Below are 22,942 nucleotides of genomic sequence, written 5' to 3' on the forward strand. Positions count from 1 at the left end.
AATTCTTTAAAAATCCTACAATGTGATTTTCTGGATTTTTTTTTCTCATTTTGTCTCTCATAGTTGAGGTATACCTATGATGAAAATTACAGGCCTCTCTCATCTTTTTAAGTGGGAGAACTTGCACAATTGGTGGCTGACTAAATACTTTTTTGCCCCACTGTATGTGGGGGCGTGTTCGAACGAGCCGTTTTAGGTAGGTGTGGCTAACTCTTAACTTTTATAAAGAATATCTCTTTGGATTTGAGACTTTAGTCTTTGCAACTTTACAGATCTTCTTTATGCACCAAGAGCTTGTAACACTCTAAAGAGAAAGGAAAAAATGAAATCGCATCATATGACCCCTTTAAGTCAGTTCTGGAAAATAATAGTGCTGTAACTGTTGTTGACCGCTGGTCGGTTTGTCAACTCATTGTTATGGTCAACACGCGAGTCGTTTCCACACTTTTGAAGAAACGTTTGCGTTTCGTTTAATTATGGAGTGCTTCTTTTAAGCTGAATTCCAGGAATGAACAGCAGTAGGCTATGTTAATAGCAGGTGTAGCCAGACGGACGCTCCTGTCTGGAACGTCAATGCGATCGACTGAAATCGAAAACAAATGTCTTTTAATGTTTGAAAATTGACGCACGTGTCATTTTATGTTTTATATAGTCATAATCTATGAGTAATGCGTCTGTGTATCGTTTTAGTGCTCTACAGTGTATATTACACACACCCATAGTGAAAATGCAAAATTTGAAGCAGTTGTTTATTTTTATTTTTTTTGTGAGTGTGCAGTTTATTTTGTTCTACAAAACCTCAAAGTACCATCAAGTTAAATTTACAACAGACCTTATTTTGCTCAGGATTTGAATCTATTTGAAAACATATTCTTATGTTTTTAAAACAGGAGAGCAAAATGGAGAGGTGTCAGTCAGTGAATGAAAAACATAAGTCAGTCCTTGAGAAATAAAAATAACAATAATCGTTCATTAATGAACAAACCTCATAGTTTCTTGTGTGCTTTTGCCTTGAGCACACCATGCAATTTTCTTTCTTCAGAGACAGAAACACTCTAAGTGAATACTAAGGATAATATCTGATTTTTTTAATGCGATTGAACCAAACTACAACATTTGCGGTTTAGCAGGATTCATGATCCATCACTCATATGGACTGAGTTGTAAAGTTTCCATTATTTTTATCTGCCATTTTTGTTTTAATTTCCCTGATTAGACATGTCATATATTAATCTAACCAATATTCATATTTACATTAATTGAAAATTACAATTCAGAGCTTATCAAAACCATGATAACTTAATACATTTAAGTAATATTTAATTGAAAAACAGTTAAGTCATAAATTGTTCACAGTTTTCTTTAAGTAAATAAAGGAAATTACACAGCACAAGTAAATGGTAATAAAAACCACAAATATCTGGACCTTTCAGCCGTAGCAAGCGGCTATGGCCTTATAACTTGTCTAAATAAAATAAACCATTTGCCTACTTTCTCAACCACAACATTGCTGCCAAAATCTCTAATTGATTTCGAAATATACTTGAAGTGCTTCCTGAGAAACCCCAGTAACTCCCATGTGTGGACTTTCTTTCTTGTAGCTAGTCTGAAGCGGTGTGGTCTGGCAAATGATTAACCGCAGCTCTGCTTGACAGACTATAAATTAGAGGTCAGATCACAATATGCATTGTTAGGTAAACAAATGCTACCATGAATAGCTTTCATAACATTCAGTCTTTGGGTTACCAATAAGCATGACAACACTGACTATTAACAAACTAAATGATTATTCAGATTAGGGATGTAACGGTATGAAAATTTCATATCACGATTATAGTGACCAAAGTTATCACGATTATCAATATTATCACGGTTTTGTTCAAATTAGATGAAAACGTTCAAAAAGAGCTGATACACACACTGAAAACATTTCAATAAGTTTTATATTTGAAAATCAACAAACAACAAATACAATTAGCAGCTATATGCACTTTTTTAGCATAAAAAAACAACAACAACAACAACACTGCATGCTGCTTCTGTATCAGACTGATGCTGGCTGGACAGGATTTACCGCGAGTTTTCAAAAGCGCGATAATCAAACACGGTTTTGATGATAATTACATTTTAAATGGTAATACTAACCGTCAGGGCATTTTATCGTGATTTATCATGAAACCGGTAATCGTTCCATCCCTAATTCAGATGACCGAATAGTTGGGCTGTTGACATTGACACTACATGCACAAAATATTCAAAGAAGAGTTTACTGAGACAGAAAGTCTTAACCTACATTGTCACTTGCCAGAGATGGGGTTTTCTTATCAGGACACTAGCTCAATCCACAGGCTTCTACCAAGCTGGTTAAATGTACCAGCACAGACTGTGACTTGGCACAGGCAACCAACATGAGAGAGAAGGACACCTGATGTGTCCTGCCAATAGCAGTCAGAGTTTGTGTGGTTCTGTTGTTTTCTTTAAAGACAAATGGCACCTGTTGAACATTTGTGATGAAGCCAAAAGGTTTTTCTGTGTATATTTTGATTGGAGTTGACGGTCATATTATATATGGAGATCAGGGAATCAGTTGATCAAAGCTAAGTCTTGACCTTGTTTGCATAAATGAGGTACATCTGTGGGACTTAGTAGACTTAGTTTCACTCCGGCTGTGTTATCTCACTCTCAGAGGGACTGCTACCTCTGATAAGACTGTCACACAAAACTGCTGCCTGAATGCTGACAGAGTCAGACACTATCGGTGAGAAGGTTTCATATGGAATAGACAGCCCCATGAGCCTTGCATGAACTTTTTTTTTTTTTTTTTGTTGACATGCCAGACCAAAGGGGTCAAAGTGTGTAGTTACAATTAAGTATTTCATTATATTAAAGTTTTATGTTTTTTTTCCCTGTCTACTGCCTTTTGGCATCTCTAGTAAAGGGTTTAGGCCTGTAGTGTGTTCTTCAGCCAGTCAGCATGTAAAAATGTAATTTTCCTGTGGCTCCAAGTCACATGGCACTTACAGCAATGATTGAGAATGGTAATGATGGATTATATTATTGAACGTCTTGTTTGAATTGCTTTAACAAACCGAGCGATGTTGCGAAAGCATTGCAGTGTTTAGGAAAGTCAGTCTATGAATTGCTTGATGTAGTTGACTCTGCACATTAGTTGAACGTTTTTTAACTTTGTCAAAACTACAGTACATCCTGTACCTTAAAACCACCTACTCCCAAGCATTAGATTAAACAATTAGTTACATGGAAGACATCTGAAGCAGCATGTGGAGCATTTTATGGGTCCACCCTCATATGATGACTCTTTGTTCATTTCTCTCCGAGACACACCCTGAATCTGGTGCAGTTGAGTACTTTACATTGCATCCTAAAACAGAAAAGATTTGTGACCACAAAGTTGTGTTAGTTTTTTCCTCACCCCTTTAAGGAACTTAGACAACACCCATGAAAGTTCAGGTTCTTTTAACATGTCATCATTATATGCAGGCTGTGTTTATTTTAAATGTATACATTTTATACATTTATATATCTATAAATTTATACATATACAAATTCTACATTCTTAAAAAATAAAGCTTCTTTATTGGCCTCTAAAAAAGTTTCTTTAGATTATTAAAATATTTTCACTTAAAGAAAAAAAAAAGATTATTTTAAGAAATGTTCCCTGAAAGTTTTTTTTTAGGGAACTCAAAATGCTTCTTCTATGGCATTTGCCATAAAACCCCCCTTTTGGAACCTTTATTTTGAAGAGTGCATCCTGTTCTCTTCTGTTCAGAGAGCTTTGTATTCTATATGCAAACACAAGGAGATGTACAAGAGGATAGAGATCTCAGGCCATCTGCCAGCCGTAGACTGACCTCGAGATGCGAGGCCAGACATCCTATAGAGCTAAATATAGAGAGCGAAAGTAGAAAGCATTTATCTTTCCATACAAACATCCTGGCATCGATAGGATTAGACTGCACTGGGCCAAGGGTCTTACATGTGAAGCAAACATTATGGCAAGCACTACCCAGATTAGGCTTCACCTGGGCATTGGAGCAAAGGTCCTAAACCATAGTACTGAAGGGAAGTGGGATGAGAATGGATTAATTATGGAATCTGGCCTCGTCCTATTGTGGATAAATCAGATAATCACGAGACCGTAAGTATATGTAATCCAGAGATTGCATGGTGTACTGGAGAAGGAAATGGTTCAGGAGAAAGTCAGGTTTGATGGATTGCTGTATTTTAGGGAAAGGGAAACTGTGTGCTTTTGTGCATGTGTGGGATACAGTCCGAATGGGTGAGAATAGCTTTACTGGCTTACTCCAGATAAGGGAGTTTCCTGAAGTTACATTTACAGTAAGTAAAAGGACATCCTGCATTTATAGTCCACTTTACTTTTCCTACTTAAAGAGATCTTTCAAATCTAATTTTCACTTCCGCTTTAAACTTAACGCATCACAATTTGAGACACGCAAGAAGTATTGCTATTTTGCATCCTAGAAATCAAACCTGGCGCGACACGTGTCGGACAACTATTCGGAATGGGGCCATTTCAGACTATTTTGGCGCCCTATAGGCAAAATCCCTATTGGTGTTGTATGATTTTGATTAGGATAATGACATGATTATTTAAATTGGTTAAAAATTAAAAAATTTGGTTATGGTAGCTTACCAAACACTTTCATTATTTTGATGATGCCACCATTCATTTTTAAAAATATATTATTTCAAAATACACTAAATAACGGTTAAACTTTTCAAATTTAAAAACATTCTAATGCTATATTCAGCTGCTTAAATGTACTTAACGCCCTTTTATTTATTTTTGCTAAAATGCAGTGTCATTACGTTAACATAGGATTGGGACGCTCATTGGCACCCCTTTAATTGGAGGTGCCCTAAGTAACTGCCTAGTTTGCCTATGCCTAGAAAAGGCCCTGATTCAGAAACTCAAAAAATCAAGGGCTTTGTAAAATGTTGTCTCTGCTTTTTAAACTGGGACAGGATAAACGGTTTTATGATTTAAAAAAAAAAGACATAATTCACCTTTTGATTGTCCTGTTGGAACAAGCAGAAATCTGGTTTACAGTAGGTTATTTGTTGAAAAGGAACAGTGGCTTAAAAATGAATTTGATTACACTATTTGATTATCTGTTAACAGAAAATTTTGCATGTTCAACCCTGTGTTTAGCACATTTTTACAGTGTTAAAAACAATTATGTAGATACTAACCCAAGATCAGTGCAGAAAATAAATACCAAAAGTCAGAAGATATGTTATTGGTTTCAAGTGATCCATTTCAACAGGCAATTCACTTCAAGTCTGGTGGTTTCCTGGTACTGGGATATTTACCCTGTTCTTGCTCCTGAAGAGCCGTAGCTAACATTACCATGAGTTAGACATTACTGAAATGTGCTCGGCCATCCTCGTGTATCTGAGATTGTCGCCGCAGACATGGAGAGTGCTTGTGATGGTCATTACCAGTGAAATACTATGCTTGAACATCTGACAGACAGCTGCAATGGGTGGTCTTATTTAACTGTACTGTAGTTTAACATAAGCAGTATTTGTAATTAGTCATATGCCTGAGAGGGGGAATATCCACCAGGAATACTAATGTTTCATCCATCCATGTAAAAAATGTGAGCTATGTAAACTCTTCACTGCATCAGTTGCAGCGTTTTTGTGTGAGGTCTGTTTCCTGATGTAACCTGTATGGAGGTTGTTTCATAACCGATCCCCACACACACACGCACACGCACACACACACACACAAACAAGTAAATAGCACGCAGTCAGATTCATTATGTGCCAGTGTGCAATGGACATGACAAAATACTTTGACTAGGTGGATAAAAGAATGAGTCATATTCAAGCATTTGTTTAAGCATGTAGGCAGGTACAGTTTCAACTTGACGTAAAGACCAATAAGTAATGTATTTTGTGGCTGCACATTCCATGGCATAACAGCATTAGATGACTGCGTAAGTTGCATATTGCTTCCTAACACCACTCCATTTAAAAAGGTTATTGTGTTATTTAGGTATTAATTAAGTCAGGGATTTTTAGGGGGTTTGCAAAAATTGAAGAGAGAGAAAAAGCTTTTAGAAAATGTATTTTTAGGACTGTCAACGTTAACGTGCTCTTAAAGGGATAGGGCCACCCAAAATTAAACTTCTGTTATCATGTACTCATTACTTTTTTTTTTACTTTCACATTTACCAAATTTGCTAATATTATATTACTATTTAATTCTGCTTTCAAAACACTGATTAACCTGTGATTTGTTGCAGTTGTTTTAAAGTCTGTCTAAAGTTCTAGTTTTTGTGAGACAGTGAGAAAAAAAGCATATAGTTTTGTGAACAAAATGTGTTTATAGATATTAGATACACCATTAACTTTATAGAACTTTTTAAAAAATATTTTCCAGAAAACAATAAATTTGCTTAATTCCAATAATAACAGAAAAGCTAATTATTTAATTTGGGAAACAATTATGTAATTCTGTTCTCTTTATAAAATTGTCTTGAATATGAAAAAATTATGGATTAAATTGAACTGAAGGATTCTTTCTTGGCATCAAAACGCTAGAAAAGCCCAGAATTAAAAAGTTGAAAGTGTTTTGGACTCCTCCATATGCATAAGTGCCTCCATTGCTTAGTTTCTGATATAGTCTGATATATCTGGGACCCAGTGTTGGGTGTAACTAATTACTAAGTAATTAGTTACTGTAATTTAATTACTTTTCCTTTTGAAAATGTAAAGTAAGGGATTACTCTTATTTCTTCTGTAATTTAATTACAGTTACTTCTTATGTAATTGAGCTTACTGTGTATAGACTTTAGAACATTCATATACAATACAGTAGTGGATTTAACATACAAATTTAAAGTCTAACCTTAAAATGCATGCTTTTTATGTACCCTTCTCACTTTAAATACTTTGGCGAGTTAATAAGAATATTGGTAACACTTTAGTGTCCAATTCTCACTATTAATTTGTTTATTAGCATGAATTCTATTAGAATAAGGTCTTATTCTGCAAGACCTTATTCTAAATCCTTAATCCTACCCAATTCTTAAACTAAACAACTACTTTACTAAGTATTAATAAGCAGTAATTAGGAGTATTATTGAGGCAAAAATCATAGTTAATAATTAGTTAATAGTGAGAATTGGACACTAATCTAAAGTGTGACCAGAATAATTTATGTAGTTACTTGAAAAAATAAAAAAAAAACGTTTCATGTCTATCCTTGTATCATTAACTTGTCGAGGTTGATGTAGGATTTAAAAAGTGATTAGTAATAAGTAATTAAATACTTTGTGGAGAGAGTAATTTGTACAGTAATCTAATTACACTGTTGAAGATAGGGATGCGCCGATCCGATATTCATATCGGGTATCGGCTCCGATAGTGAGATTTTTTATTTTTTTTTTCCCGATTGTGCGAATTATTCTGTGTTACTTCTGAAGCCATACGATAGCTTAATGTGAGCGGACCTTACACACCTTCATTTGTGTGTCCTTTCTCTTGGCAGTGGTGATATTTTTCCCTGTCTGTGTATGCAACACTGGCATGAGATCAAGTATTTTCTCTGTCCTTTTCCGTGATCTCGTGCTGGCCTCAAGCCTGTAGCACTCTCCATGACCGTTTATGTTATATCATATCATCTGTTTTTTTTTTTTTTTATCATGCACAGATAAGATGCACAGCTATATTGCATTACTCTGTTGGTCCATCCTTCTTCATGGTGGTCTCATAAGTGTGCTGTATGTTATCTAATGTTATATTTTCTTTACTCTGAATCTCTTTCAGGAAAGTTATCAGAAAGCACATGCTTTAACTGCACTGCACTGCGGTTAGCCACAAACAGGTAAATGGAATTGAAAATTAAATTGTATCTGGGTCAGTGACATGATTCTCATTTATATCTGAATCTATTTGGAGAAAAGTGCAATTCGTCCATACTGTGGTAGTTAATACTACCATCCAAATTTAACTTTGAATTGTAGTATTAACTATATAAAAAAAAATTAACTATCATCACAATTATTTTCAACATTGATAATAATAAGAAATGTTACCTGATCATCAAATCAGCATATTAGAATGATTTCTGACTTGAGTATTAATGGCTGCTGAAAATGAGAAAATTATAAATTACATTTTATAATATATTACAATAGAAAACAATTATATTAAATTGTAATAATATTTCATAATACTACTGTTTTACTGTTTTTGATCAAATTGATGCAGCCTTGGTGAGCATAAGAGACTTACTTCAAAAATGCTGTCATTTTTTTTTTATTGTTTCAAATTGGATCTTTATTTAAAGATTGTTTAGGCTGATGCATGACGTCTGTTTTTCAGCAGTCCTGGTGTTCTTGGAGGCAGTGTCTGGCCTCATGCATCATCTGTCCTGTACCTTGACAATTCATCAGCACTTCAGCGCCGCTTGTCCAGGTCACCTCGTCTGTACTGTGCCATCTTAGTACCTGACCCTGCCCTGCCTATCAACACCCACTCCACGTACCCCAGGACGCTAGCTTGGCCACAGAACACCCCAGTCCGGTGGGTACATACTACAGGCCATCTCCATGATGATTCGAAGGTAGAGCGTTCTTTACGTTCACTGAAGGATCGGAATAAAAAGCTTGAGGAGGGTGGTCCGGTGTACAGCCCGACGGTAGATGCCGAACCTGTGAGACGGACAATATGTCAACGTGTGATTGATGAGGTGAAGCATTACTATCACGGGTTCCGCCTACTATGGATGGATACGACTATTACGGTGCGGATGCTCTGGAGGGTGCTGAATGGACACATTCTGTCACGCCGAGAGAGGAGACAGGTAAACACTAGGGCTGTCAAGTGATTTTTTATCTTACACAATCAGTACGTTTACATGGACAACAATATTCCGATTTTAACTTGATTAAGACTATACTCTGATTAAGAATCTACCATGTAGACTGAGATTTTTGATTACCTTAATCCGGCTAAAGTCATACTCGGAAGTAAACACAAATCAAATGAAGACATGTGGAGTATTCCTATTTTAGTCGCATTATTGAAGTGCAGTATAGACATGAACACACCTTAATCACATTATTAGCATCGTGCAGGACTTTTCGCCACATTTTGCGACAGGATACACACACGACAGTGGTCAACCGTTTGACGGCAAATAAAAGAGCTTCAACACTGCCGTCGTCTGTATGCACATACAAATAATTAACTGCACTTGAAGCTTTCATAAAATTTAAAATAAAACACCCAAAACTGTATATGGCATCATCACGAAGACGAACTATATGTTTATATGTGAAATTCTAGAGGGGACATCGGATGGCGTCACATGGGGACGTAATGACGTGTACAATTAATCGAACTATGTACTATAACATGTAAAACAGGAACATGAAAGGAATATTCTAAAAGCAACTCATGTAAACACCTTAATAATAATATTGTCTTATTTAGAATAAGGTAAATAATCAGATTATTGATTTCCATATAAACGTAGTCAATGTGGCGATTAATTAATCGAATTAATTGCAAATTAATCGCACATCAAATTTGGCTGAAAAATCACCCCCAAAAGCTAATGTGCAGCCATTATTGTGTTAAATGAGAAAAGCATCAAATAGACATTACAAAAAGTAGCTTTAGAAAAAATTTGTATTTTTTTTTTTCATTTTAAATTTTTGTGTGAAACGTCCCTTTAGTTAGTTTTTTTTAGTAATGTGGATTTATTGTTATTTTCAATTTTTTTATTAATATGAAAATATTAAATTATTTTTAATGAAATTATACCCTAAATAAGAAACTAAAACTGCCAGTAGATGGCAGTAAATGTCTTAATAAATAAGTAATTGAATCATTCATTCATTATTTTGATTCTTTCAAACAGCTGATTCATTCAGAAGTGAAGTAAATGGCTCTCTTTATGAATGGGCCATTGAATTATTGGTTCACCCGATTCATTCAAAATGCGGATTCATTCAGAAATTGTGTTGCTTGGAAACGCACAACAGTTCTGCTCGGGCTTTAATAGGTCATATTTCCCTTGGCAAAATTGAGCACAAACAGACGTTATTGCGTAAATTGCGTAAAATTTTTTAACTATTTACTATTTTGGTTTAATGGGGGTACTTGGCATCAGGAGTGTGAAAAACCCTGTTCTGCAATGTCTGAAGGATAGCCATTGGATGACTTGAGTTGAGGATTGAACCTTCCCAATCAATATTCCTCTGTTCTGATAAGTTTATGATAAATAACTGTACCCTGACTCCTGAAAGTTGCCAGTCAGATTAGAACTGCCAGCGTTTAAACAAAAGTTGAACTCTGCTCAAATTTGTCATATGTTAAATCGTTGTCAGTGTGAACGTCCCTCAAGGCTGAGACCACCTAATAACATTATCCTTAAAGAGTCAATGACAACATGATTGCATTGAGATTTGGTAATAATAAAGTAGACATCAGACACCTTTGTCCTTTATTGCAATACTCTAAGTAGATTTACGAAATGTTAGTATTTGCAATAAAACTTCCCACACACACATAAATGGGTTGAAACTAGGGTATTTACATATAGTCATTTTTAATAGAAAATGCAAGGAAAATTGTCATTGTACCACTCTGGGGTTGTCAGTTGACCTGTCATTGCTTATGTCTGTCATTGCCCTATGGATTTAACCCAGTGTAATGTAATTAAGTCGTGCATAGTAGGATTTGGGGTAGGTGGTTAGCATTCTTCCGTAGTTTAATCTTAGTCCTGTAAAGTCTGACTGGATCTCTTCTGTAGCTTAATGATTTAAATTAGTGCCATGCTGAGTCTTCATGGAACAGCCATTAGAGATTACCCTGTAAGTCAGGAGTCCAGGGGAGACCCAAGACACTTTAACTAGCTCACATGGGATTCCTGAGGCCTTTAGGATAAAAAATCCATTAAGTCCAATTTAACAACTCTTTTATTTAAGATGAAATAATATTTACATTTAGTTAGGATACATTTAATCCCACTCATTCATTCATATCCTATAATCGCAACTTAAATTTCAATAATTAAATTTCAGTACAAGCATCATTTTCTAGGTCTGCAGACATCTACACTAATACACGAATACATCCTTGTGATAGTACAGTTTGAAGTGCTCTGCTTTTGTAATTTTGAGATCAGAAGAAAATTACATGGCCAAAAAGTTCAGGAGTTTTATCTCATTAACTCCTTCAATCAATGTTCAATCAATGGTCTTCCTATTCTTTTCTCTTCCTATCTCTTTCTTGTAGTTTAATGATTGATAGATCAGTATGGCTCACATTGACACATAGTTGGCCACTAGCCCAGGCTGACTCCTGTAAAGTGATGTCCAGCTGAGAAATGTTGTCCTTAGGACAGAAGTAAGAGAGCAGTTAATTGAGGTCCAGTGCATTAGCTTTATATTACCTTTAATAAGTGATTGAACTTATAATTTCTGGCAGACAATAAAATGGTGAAAAAACAGACCTACGACAAAGCATTTTGACTTAGTTCAGTAAGAAACCACCCAGAAGAACATCCCATCAGTCACAGCAACATGGCCATGGTTTTTCCCCCCACAGAAAGCAACAAAGCTCACTTTTTTTAAGAAGTGCTTTCAAAATCCACAAAGTTATCAACTACCATTAAAAAGTTTTAAGTTTACTTATATTATACAATTTTATTATTTATTTATTTAAAAAATCTATTAAAAAAAAAATTTATATTTCAAATAAATGCTGATTTTTTTTAGCTTTCTATTAATCAAAGAATCCTAAAAAAAAAAAAAAAACTGTTTTCAGCATTAATAGTAAGAAATGTTTCTTGAGCAGCAAATCAGCATATTAGAATGATTTCTGAAAGATCATGTGACACTGAAGACTGGGGTAATGATGCTGAAAATTCAGCTTAAATTGTAATAATTTTTCATTATATGACAGATGTATTGTATTTTTCCAATAAATGCAGCCTTGCTGAGCATAAGAGACTTTAAAAACATTACAAAATCATACCGACCCCAAACTTGTTAGTGTAAATACAAGGTTACTGCTCTTCTGTATTATGTTTGATTTTTCAAGCACACAGAAGATTGCAGCTATCACACGTTGTATTACATGATTGGCTCTGTTAGCACAGTGCTAATACCTTCCCAGCCTCAAATTCTCAGACAGTTGCATGACTCAGCCTGTTGTAAAGTGACACTTTAGTGACGCATATAATCTATAACCGTTGGAGGTCTCCATTGCGTTCTAAGTCAGTACGTACTGGAAATTGCTCAGGCTTTGTGTCACAGCTCACTCTGTCACTCTCTCAGAATGAACTGTCCGTCCTTGGGGTGCTAGGATATTAATGCCCAACATTATCCACTACATTACTCCTATCATTTCTCCACAGTCATGGCAATAGTACTGAGAAGAGTGATGTTTGGTTTTACTCTGGTGACAGTTATATGAAGCCACAGAGATAGAAACACGCCCTTAAAATTAGGTCTTCTGGCAAACATTTTACAAACATTTGCTGCAAGCAATCATTGTAAACATTAATGGTGTCACTATTATTGCTTTTACTTCTTATTGCTTATACTATATCTATCTGTCTATCTATCTATCTGTCTATATATCTATCTATCTATCTATCTATCTATCTATCACTTGTTTGTAGGTCTGCACAATTTATAGTCCGATATAATTTTCCTGTCAAAAATATATCAGACTATATATGAGTATGACCATATAAATATAATTAATAATAATAATAATAATTATTATTATTACTGCCACTACTAAATTAAAATATTAAATAAAATAATAAATATTACTATTTTATATTATTAATTGTATATTGTCTATTATGTTAAATATTATAATAAAATATATTGTAATGCAAATTTATAAAATAAAATACAAAAAATTATATTTATGAAACAAATAATAATTGTATTATTTATGGCTGTTCAATTCTTTATTTTCAAACGTTAACTAAAAAGCTTTTGTTGTTGTTGTTTTGCACAGGCAAGCACTATTCACATTTTCTTCAGAAAATCTGTTTACTAACTGAAAACAAGCAAAAATCACATTATTACATTCCTAAAGCCTTGGGAGGTTTTCTTGAGAGTTTTTTTTTCCCACAGCATTTGGTCCAAAAACGTCTACAGCTTGTATAACACTCATGTTTGGGTAGTCATGGTTAGTTGTTATCAAGAGCTTACTGAGGATTTCTTTATGTTGTGAGCTCTGTCAACATTAGCAGTGCGAGGTATGCTAATGCCTCTGCCTCAGCTAGCATCTGTCGCACCTCACTCTCGCTATTCTTCTGACCTGCTTCATTCTTAATCCTGCCTATTCACAACTGGCCTCGCACAGCGTGGGTTCCTTTAGCTTTTGATGTCAGTCATCAACCCCCTTCCCATGCCCTCTGTCCTGCTCTCTCCCGGCCACTTCCTTTGGAATGCCTTCACTCTCCATCCCACTCACTCGTCCCTGAATATTTCACACTCCAGGCCTCCCTGCTTTCCTCCTCTCTCCCCCTCGCGCTCTTTCTCTCTCTCTCTGCCTGTGGTGATATACATGTCAATGGGCCAAACACAAAGGCTCTTTTCAGGCCTGCCTGGTTTAAATTCTTCCCTATAGGACCGCTGACACATAAGTGGAATAAGGGGAGCAGGGACCCCTCTTATAAAGCTGAAGCTCCTTTGTCATCTAACCTCTCATTTTCTGAATTCATCATGTTTCATCAGCTATATATTAGATATGGGGTGATTCAGAAAGTCAGGTTTTTTTTATTTTTTTTATTTTAACTAATTATTTTATTTTATGTATTTATTATTTAATTTTAATTATCTTTTTTGTGCAGATGTCTGTTTTTCATTTTTAAGTTGTATTTATTTATTTTATTTTGATTTGTTTTATTGTATTTTACCTGATGTCTCAGAGCTGTCCTTTTTTAAATTAATTTTTTTTTTTTTACTTTACAGGAGTGAATCATACATAAAAGCATCTAGGTTACATTTGACAAAAATAAATACATAAATACAATTGGAAGTTAGGATTAATATTAGGGATGCACCGATACCACTTTTTCCAGTACTCGCCCGATACGATGCTTCTATTTTTGGTACTTGCCGATACCGAGTACCGATACCGATATTTTTATTGCATTTGTACATTTTTTTAAATATTGGGTACAGAAACCAAAAGGGTATGTATAATGTTAGTTGGTTAACTTTATTTATAAAATAGATACAGTCAAACCAAAATTTATTCAGACACCATTAATATTAATATTTTTAGGACCATTAATATTTTTTACAATATTTTTTTTGTAAATCCTATTATTGTTCTGGTGGTTCTCATTCTCATTTATGTAAAAAAGAAGTATTGTAAATAATTATATTATTATTTTAAAAATCATACATTTAATGCAGTTTATCAAACATGATGTATAAGTGCTTCATAATTTAACTTTTGTATGACAATAATGATTTTTTTTTTGCATTACACTAATTAAAATTTATGGACATGATGTTAAATGTCCTTAACTTTCATGAAAATAATGTTGCAATGTAGAAAATCAATTTTAATCAAAAGCTTCTTAGGCAAAATAGGCTTCTTTCTTTTGATTTTGGGGTGAAATAGGAACAGGATATGAGGTTCTTTACCCAAACAGTAGATAGGAAAAGTTTTAGAGAGAACTCTTGACTCTGACTCTTTTCACCTCCCAGCTGGATTTGAGCTCTAATTTTACTCTTATGTAGTCCTGCCAGAGCAGATCACTCTGTAGAGTCGGTTCTTAGCACTTCATGACAGGGATTTCAGGGGTTGTACTTCATTTTTAGGTCTAGAGATTAGATTTCCACCACTGATCAATAATTGCATTTCATCACCAAAGCAGCAATCTGCTGACATCACTGCCTATGTCATGTTAATTGCAGTTCCTGAGGACGTGTGCAGATGTCTTCCGGCTTCTGCCCTTTCTGGTCTTTATCATCGTCCCATTTATGGAGTTTCTGCTTCCTGTTGCACTGAAACTTTTTCCTAACATGTTGCCGTCCACCTTTGAGACACAGTCCAAAAAGGTACGCTGACCTTTTGAGTTTTAATCTGTAAAGACCTTAATTGTATTTCTGTCCTAGTCACACCTCTTATGCATCTACTTATACAATACCTGTACCAAACCTATTTGACCTCGTATCATATCTCTTTCTCTCTTTCTCTCTCTCTCTCTGCAGGAGGAAAGACTAAAGAAGGAGCTGAGAGTGAAGTTAGAGATGGCCAAGTTCTTGCAGGACACAGTCGAGGAGATTGCACTAAGAAACAAAGCAGCCAAAGGCAACGTGACCGAGGAGTTCTCCACTTTCTTTCAGAAGGTAGATCAGTCACACTTGCTCAGAACTCATCCTGAAAAACAACGCTTCGCCCAAGTGATTCTATACACAGCGCTGTATTGCCCCCATGTGGTGATGCTTATGAATGCTATCTCATAAATACCATGAATGAGAGCTTTTTTTGAATGAGAACTTTCTCTCTCTTCCCCTTACTCTTCTCTCTCAGATCCGTGACTCAGGAGAGAGACCCAGTAATGAGCAGATCATACGTTTCTCTAAGCTGTTTGAAGATGAACTGACCTTAGATAACCTGACACGGCCGCAGCTGGTGGCTCTGTGCAAGCTGCTGGAGCTGCAGTCCATCGGCACCAACAATTTCTTGCGCTTTCAGCTCATCATGAAACTCCGAGCCATCCGTGCAGATGACAAGGTTAGAGCCTGTCTTTACTCAAATGAGATTGTGTTTTTAAGAAGAGTCAAATTTTTTTTGCATTGTCTTATTTATAACAGTTGTATGTTATTTTTTTTTAAAGTTAAATCATTTAATTGAATATGAAATAATTGTCCACGTTAGATTGTACAGCACAATATGCAGTTTTCAGTTTAATATTCCAATTTTAAAAATTGTTTTGAAAGAAGTATCTTTGCCCAACATGTCTTCATATATTTGATTAAAAAAAAAAAAAAATTATATATATTATATTATGATATTATTAAAATAAAAAAACTTTTCTATTTTAATAAGTTAAATCTTATTTACATTTAGTCATTTAGCAGACGCTTTTATCCAAAGCAACTTACAAATGAGGACAATGGAAGCTATCAAAATCAACAAAAGAGCAATGATATGCAAGTGCTATAACAAGTCTCAGTTAGCCTAATGCAGTTATATATATATATGCTATATATACATAAAATCTTATATATTAAAATGGTAAAATATGTATAGATTATATAGTAAAATTTGTATATTTTATATGTATTTAATATATGAATATATATGTTGTTTATTACTGTGATGACAAAGCTGATTTTTCAGCAGTCATTACTCCAGTCTTCAGTGTCTCATGATCCTTCAGAAATCATTCTAATATTCTGTTTTGCTGCGCAAGAAACAGTTTTTATTACCAATATTGAAAACAGTTGTGCTTTTTAATTTTTGTGACCAAAAGTTCTAAAGAACAGCATTTATTTGAAATGGAAACCTTTTTTGGCATTATAAATGTCTTTACTGTCACTTTTGATCAATTTAATACATCCTTGCTGATTAAAATGACGAATGGTATTGTATATACTTTTATTTATTCAACATCAATTTATATTGACACAAAACAAACAAAAAAAAAAACACCATAAAAGTAGTTAAATGTAAAATGTCTTATGTCATTATATATTTAGTGTATAAGAATTCAGAGCAAATTAGAATTATCATTAATTTCTATATGAATTTCTATGAATTGAATTTCTGAGTTTCATGAATTTCTTTTTCAATTAGCAACTTTCTAAATGAAAATTTCATGATTCCTATTAAGAATGATGATTCCTAGCTGATTTCTTTGTGTGTGTGTGTGTGATTGACAGCTGATAGCAGAGGAAGGAGTGGACAGTCTGAATGTGAATGAGCTGCAGGCAGCATGTCGTGTGAGAGGGATGAGAGCTCTGGGTGTGACGGAGGAGAGACTCAGAGAGCAGCTTAAACAGGTAGCACATGCTTTTCTCCTCTACAATGATTACTTCCTAGTAATAGGTCTTCTCATCATGTATTTCACACTTCTGATCATGTCAGTGGTTGGAGCTTCACCTCAATCTGCACATCCCCACATCTCTGCTGCTCCTGTCCCGAGCTATGTTCCTGCCAGACACACTGTCCCCTGCGGACCAGCTTAAAACCACACTACAGAACCTGCCAGAGATTATGGTATGTACTGCACAATATATAGAATATTTACAATTATATGTAGTGTAATGTATGATTGTATACATGTAGCAAGTGCTTCAGATTTGTGTAATGACAGTGTGTTGTTTGTTTGTGCATTCACAGACTAAAGAGGCACAGGTGAAGGTGGCAGAGCTGGACTTCTCTAAAGTGGATAACAAAACCAAGCTGGAGGCCACACTACAGGAAGAGGCAGCTATCCGGCAGGAAAACAGAGAGCGGGACCTGGAGAGACTGGCTGATGCTGCAGAGAAAGAAAAGGAACAGGCCGCGCGGGTCATTAGTCACTTTCAGTCTGACAGTGATTCCTGCGTCATACCTGTGGTATAGTTGAAATGTTCATGGAAGGTTTTATATGTGTTTCCAGGAGGCTGAGGTGGTGGAGTTGGAAGCAGAACGACGGGAGGATGCAGAGCATGCTCTCTCCAGTGTAGATGTGGCCATCCATTCAGAAACACTACGAGATACTGCACCAGTGCTGGAGGGTATTAAGGTAAGACAATCTCTCTCTCACACACACACACACACACACACTCACTCACACACACTCACACACATGACATTTGTTAGGAACTTAAATGTACATTACGGATCAAAATTTGGGGTCAGTAGGTTTTTTTATATTTTTTATTAATATTTCTGTTGTTCAGCAAATGATGCATTAAACTAAAAGTGACAAAGCCATTTATAATGATCAAGAAGTGCTGTTATTTTGAACTTTGTATTCATTGATATTAAGAAATGTTTCTTGAGCACCAAATCTGCAAATTAAAATGAGGAATAAATTACATTTCTAAATATATAAAATAGAAAACAGTTATTGTAAATTGGAATAATCCTTCACAATATTACTGTTATTACTGTGTTTTTTATCAAATAAAGGCAACCTTGGTGAGCGTAAGAGCAATTAAAAGCAATTTTAAAAAATCTTACTGACCCCAAGCTTTTGAAACAGTAGTGTGTATTACTGATAATCTGTCAAGCATTATAAAATAGTATTTGTTAATGAGTAATGAAAGCTATTATAAAGTGTTTATAACCCTTTTAAGGCAAGTCACTCAGCCAATCTTGGCAATGCCTTCAGTCAGCTATTTTCTGTCATGGTTGTAAACATGAAAGTATAGGCCCATTCTGCTTGAATTGGGAAAATCTGAAACATCTGAAACATCCAATGCTGTTGAATGTGTTGATATGCTTAATACATAATATGGTAGTATAAGTTTAACTTTCTTTAGCTGAAGTCATTCAATAAAAATAGTCCAGCTAATTCACTTCTCTGACTTGATTGTGTTGTAGAACAGGATCTTGTGCATTCATGTCACAGGAACCACTCTTTCTCTGTTTTTGTGTTGTGTATCATTTTGCGTGTTTCTTCAGTTCAAGCAGTGGCAGAGGTATCTGCGCATTCAGGTTAGATGCTGAACTGTGCTCTCCATCTGGAGATCACCACCACACTGACGCTCTGCTCTCCTAGTCACTTTACTGCGTTCATTTCCCACATTTACAGTTTCATAATCAGAACTTTTCGACTAGGATTAGACTTAGACTCTTGTAAGGCTTCTTAATTTTTAGCATAACAGGCACAAGAGAATTACTGAGTCAAATGTACATAATATTGAGTGAATACAGTGATTTGAAAGAGCAGAAGCTTTTTGTGTGGTTATACCTGCATCCTCCTTTCCACTTCACCCCAACACACTATTCCTTTGAGTATGTGTCTGTAGCGCATTACAAATGAAACCTGCAGCAAATCCTCATGGGTGTTTGTTTTATGTTACTCAGAGACCCACTGAATTAGCCCTACAATGTGTTTCAGTTGGTTTTAGTGACCTTTCTGTAATCACCTTTGTTGTATGGAAGACCTTCCTTTCCTCTGACTGATCCTCTTATAAAAGAGCAACCTCTTTATCTCTCTGCATCAGAGTTGGGGAGTAACTTATACACTAGCATCTAGCAACTAGCATCACTTTTACAATAAGTTACACAACCATTCAAAAGTTTAAGGAGAAAAAGATGTAGCTTGACAAAGCATTACATAGCTGATTTTGTTACATTGTGTCATCTTGCAACAGAGCAAGCTGAGAATTTATCTTAACTGTAGTCTACCACTGATTCAAAGGTTCCCCAACACTGTTATGCATGTATGAAAATGTGTGCGTGTTCCCTAGAGAGAGTGTTGATGGACACTCAGGGCTCGAAATTAACTTTTTTACTTGGTAGCACTGAAGTTGGGAGCACCAGCAAAAATTTAGGAGCACTCACCAAAAATTTAGGAGCCTGTGTGTCATTTTTTTTTTTTCAGGGGGAGGAGATCACTAAGGAAGAGATTGACATGCTGAGTGACGCCTGCACCAAACTGAAGGGGCAGAAGAATCTCCTCACCAAAGAGAAAGAGGAGCTGGAGGACCTGAAGGATGATGTGCAGGAGTACAGCGAGGTGTGTACCGTAAACCAACGGTCCATTTTAATTTCTGTTATAAGCATTTTAACATGTGATATCCACTACGTCTCTCTACAGGACCTGGAGGAGATCAAGCGAGAGCTGTCCAAAACAGGACAGGAGAAAGTGGTGGAAGAGTCTAAAGCAAGCCAACGTCTGTCGAAGCGGGTCAACCGCATGATTAGCAGAATGGATAAGATCGTCACTGAGCTGGAGAAGGACAAGATGGTGCTGGATGGACAGATGGACAGTGGGACCACACCACCAATCGGGTAAGAGTACTTGATTTGCATGAGTTTGTATGGAATTGGGTTGAATGTTGATGGTGGTTTCTGTGTGTGTCATCAGTTATGCATGATGGGATATTGCAATCGACACAGTACAATGGGGGTGGAAGAACAACCTTGAAGGTTGCAAACGCGATCCAAAAGAAAAGGGTTCCCAGTCCAATTAAAAATCATTTTTTGTTCTTTTTAGATTGTTCTTTGAGAAACATAGTGACTTGCCAAGGTAAGGACAGGAGAGACCTCTCGCCTTTCGTTTTTTTTTCCTCATCAAAAGCATTAACTTAAAAATATGGACTAAACACCATATTTTGTAACCAAATAGGTCTGAGGGGGTATGAAGTGTGATTTTTGTTTGATTTAATATTTTAATCCGTCAGCAGTCTGCTTGTCATTTCCTTAATGCTGGTTATTGTGGATTTAATCAGTTGTGTGATTAGGATTGTGCTGTGAAATCTTGCCTTTATTTTTGGCTTGTATGATTTAGTCCAAAATTCTTAAAGGGGTCATAGGATGCTAATTTCACTTTTACATGTTGTTTGAACATAAATGTGTGTTGGCAGTGTGTGTACACATCTACCCTATAATGATAAAAATCCACCCAGTGTTTTTTATTTAATCCCTAAAAATAATATCCCCTTTTTCAAATCAGGCCGTTCTCAGCTTCTTGTCTGTGTGACGTCACACGGACGAAGGCCGCTCCCACGACAGTTGATTGACACTAGCGTCTTACCTTAGACCCGGCCTGAGTGAGCTGTAACAGTCCGACCGCCATTGTTTCACCACAAAAGCAGATGTAGACAAGAATGTCTCCTAAGCGATTGAGGTGTTCTGTTGTTGGATGTAATAATGAACAGCAATCGTCATTTACTCCCGACATCTGAGCCACTGAAGACGCAGTGGATTACTTTTGTTTGTGAAGGGAATGCACCCTCGATCTACCTAAATGCGTTTGTTCACGCGAATCATTCGTGATCCAGCTTCACTTACAGCAGAAGTGAGTATAAGGGTTTTTTTATGAATCTTTGCAATAGCTGTTCTTAATAACGTGCTACTTAGCAAGTTTTGCGCTAAATGTGGCTAAAGTAAACAGTCTCTCAGAGCACGGTTTGTCACCCCACAGAAGAGAGGGGCGGGGTCAGCAGAGCTCATTAGCATTTAAAGCAACACGCAACAGAACGGGTTGGATTAGTGAATCATTTTCTCATTAATGACTCCAAAAACTCTTTCACTCGCGAGCGACTCTTCTGGGAACCCTGCACGGCTGTCTTGGCATGCGATTGATTGATCTGTGCACTTACTCGCCCTCCACCATCTTACCCCTTGTGTTATCAAGTAAACATTCCCTGTATGTAGTCTGTTCCTGTCCTACAGGGAGAATCTGATAAGCATCAACGAGCTCATTGCAGTCATGAAGCAGATCCAGAACATCCCTGAACACAAGCTGCTCAGCATCGCAGACGCACTCGATGAAAACAAAGATGGCAAGATAGACATTGATGACGTCTTAAAGGTAACAAGATGGGACTTCTTTAGTTCCTCATTGATTTTCTTTTCCCATTTAGTTCCTGTCAGCATTTTATTTTGATGTTGACATTTATCTGGCGTGTGTGTTTGTGTGGTAGGTGGTAGAGCTGATCGATAAGGAGGACATCGATATCTCCACCAACCAGGTCTCAGAGATCATGGTGATGCTGCAGAAGGAGGAGAAGCTGGTGGAGAAAGAGAAAGCCAAGGAGAAGGTCGAGAAGGAGCAGGCAGCTAAAATCCAAAACTAGACTTTCCGTGTAGGGAATAGAAAAGATCCTGAAGCTTTTGAAGATTTTCAGGTTCATTAATACGTGTTAAGAAGCTTCAGAGTGAGACTGAAAACAGTGCTGACCTCCCATATGGATTCACGTGTGTATATTTAGAACAAAGAAAGAACAAAGAACAAACTTTGCTTTGTTCAAGGAAGACTGTTGTATAATGAATGAATTAAGACGTTTATTTATTAATAACATTACAAAAGGCATGCACTACGGAGCCCTACACATGACATACAGAAAACAATAGAAATTAAAACTTCGTTCCCTTGTTTTATGTAAATAATCCCCACAGTTTAACTAAATTACAATTTAACTAAGAAGGAACAAATTAAGTCGTGTGAACGAATTGTTAATTCATGGCAATCATATCGTTTATTAGTCATGTGTGAGGCACCGAAAATTCAGAGATAAATTTTGAAAGAAAATGTGTTCATTTATTTTCAAAAAGACCCTCTTAAAGGTGAAGTGTGTCATTTCTGGCACAAAACGGACTGTTTTGTTGAGCTGGACATTATAACATCAACGCAACCAATGGCATGAGTTTGGGGTGGAACTATCTTTGTGTAACAGAAATTGCGCACTTCAGCTGTAATGTATTAACTTTATTATTCTCATAATCTTATAGCGATGTCATTTCCTGTGATCTGAGAACATCTCCTCTCTTTGCACATCACATCACCTGTCAGCATCATTCCACTACTCATTCTGTTGTAGTTTTATTTATTTTCAGTTCACAATCTTTGAGATTCTTGAATGTCGCTCAGAAGATGTTGATATCACACTCCTGTTTATTCAATAACCAAAGAAGCTTTGTTGCAGATGTTATGCTTCATTTATACTTGTACATACACATTCAAGCCACCAAGCACTGCGGCTTTGTATCACAGCAAAAGTCTGAAGTAGTATTGGGACGTATCCCTTCAGCACTTGAGCTTTATTCAGGGCAGAAGCTTTTGCACGGACTTGAAGATGGTGGCTGAGACAAATTCAGTTTTTGATGTTTTATTTTTATTAATTTTATTTTTTATTTAGCTCCTATCTTGAATAGATTTCAGCACCACATTTACATTGTGGCCTTCAGTAATCAAAATCCCTTGTCCAAAGTAAACTCAAGGGATTAA

The 22,942-nt window shown here is 36.0% G+C and overlaps 1 protein-coding gene across 6 annotated transcripts in view; it reads left to right on the forward strand.

Annotated features, from left to right (window-relative positions):
* LOC107747576 (LETM1 and EF-hand domain-containing protein 1, mitochondrial) overlaps positions 1–22,529 on the forward strand; it is a 24,183-nt gene extending 1,654 nt beyond the window's left edge. Inside the window, exons 2-16 of one of the 6 annotated variants that reach the window (XM_016562167.1) lie at positions 7,822–7,879; positions 8,380–8,860; positions 14,961–15,104; positions 15,258–15,395; positions 15,580–15,783; positions 16,935–17,054; positions 17,140–17,271; positions 17,395–17,565; positions 17,657–17,782; positions 18,667–18,699; positions 19,592–19,726; positions 19,808–20,001; positions 20,207–20,239; positions 21,388–21,526; positions 21,639–22,529. In XM_016562167.1, the coding sequence (XP_016417653.1) occupies positions 7,822–7,879; positions 8,380–8,860; positions 14,961–15,104; positions 15,258–15,395; positions 15,580–15,783; positions 16,935–17,054; positions 17,140–17,271; positions 17,395–17,565; positions 17,657–17,782; positions 18,667–18,699; positions 19,592–19,726; positions 19,808–20,001; positions 20,207–20,239; positions 21,388–21,526; positions 21,639–21,791 (2,261 nt within the window). In that variant the 3' untranslated portion in view covers positions 21,792–22,529. Of the gene's footprint in view, positions 1–7,821; positions 7,880–8,379; positions 8,861–14,960; positions 15,105–15,257; positions 15,396–15,579; positions 15,784–16,934; positions 17,055–17,139; positions 17,272–17,394; positions 17,566–17,656; positions 17,783–18,666; positions 18,700–19,591; positions 19,727–19,807; positions 20,002–20,206; positions 20,240–21,369; positions 21,527–21,638 lie in introns of all 6 variants that reach the window. The other 5 variants (XM_016562166.1, XM_016562169.1, XM_016562168.1 and 2 more) reach the window with 5 other exon arrangements.
* Positions 22,530–22,942: the final 413 nt, after the last annotated feature.

Source organism: Sinocyclocheilus rhinocerous, unplaced genomic scaffold, assembly GCF_001515625.1.
Source record: "Sinocyclocheilus rhinocerous isolate Xijiao unplaced genomic scaffold, SAMN03320098_v1.1 scaffold469, whole genome shotgun sequence".
NCBI classification, from domain to species: Eukaryota; Metazoa; Chordata; class Actinopteri; order Cypriniformes; family Cyprinidae; genus Sinocyclocheilus; species Sinocyclocheilus rhinocerous.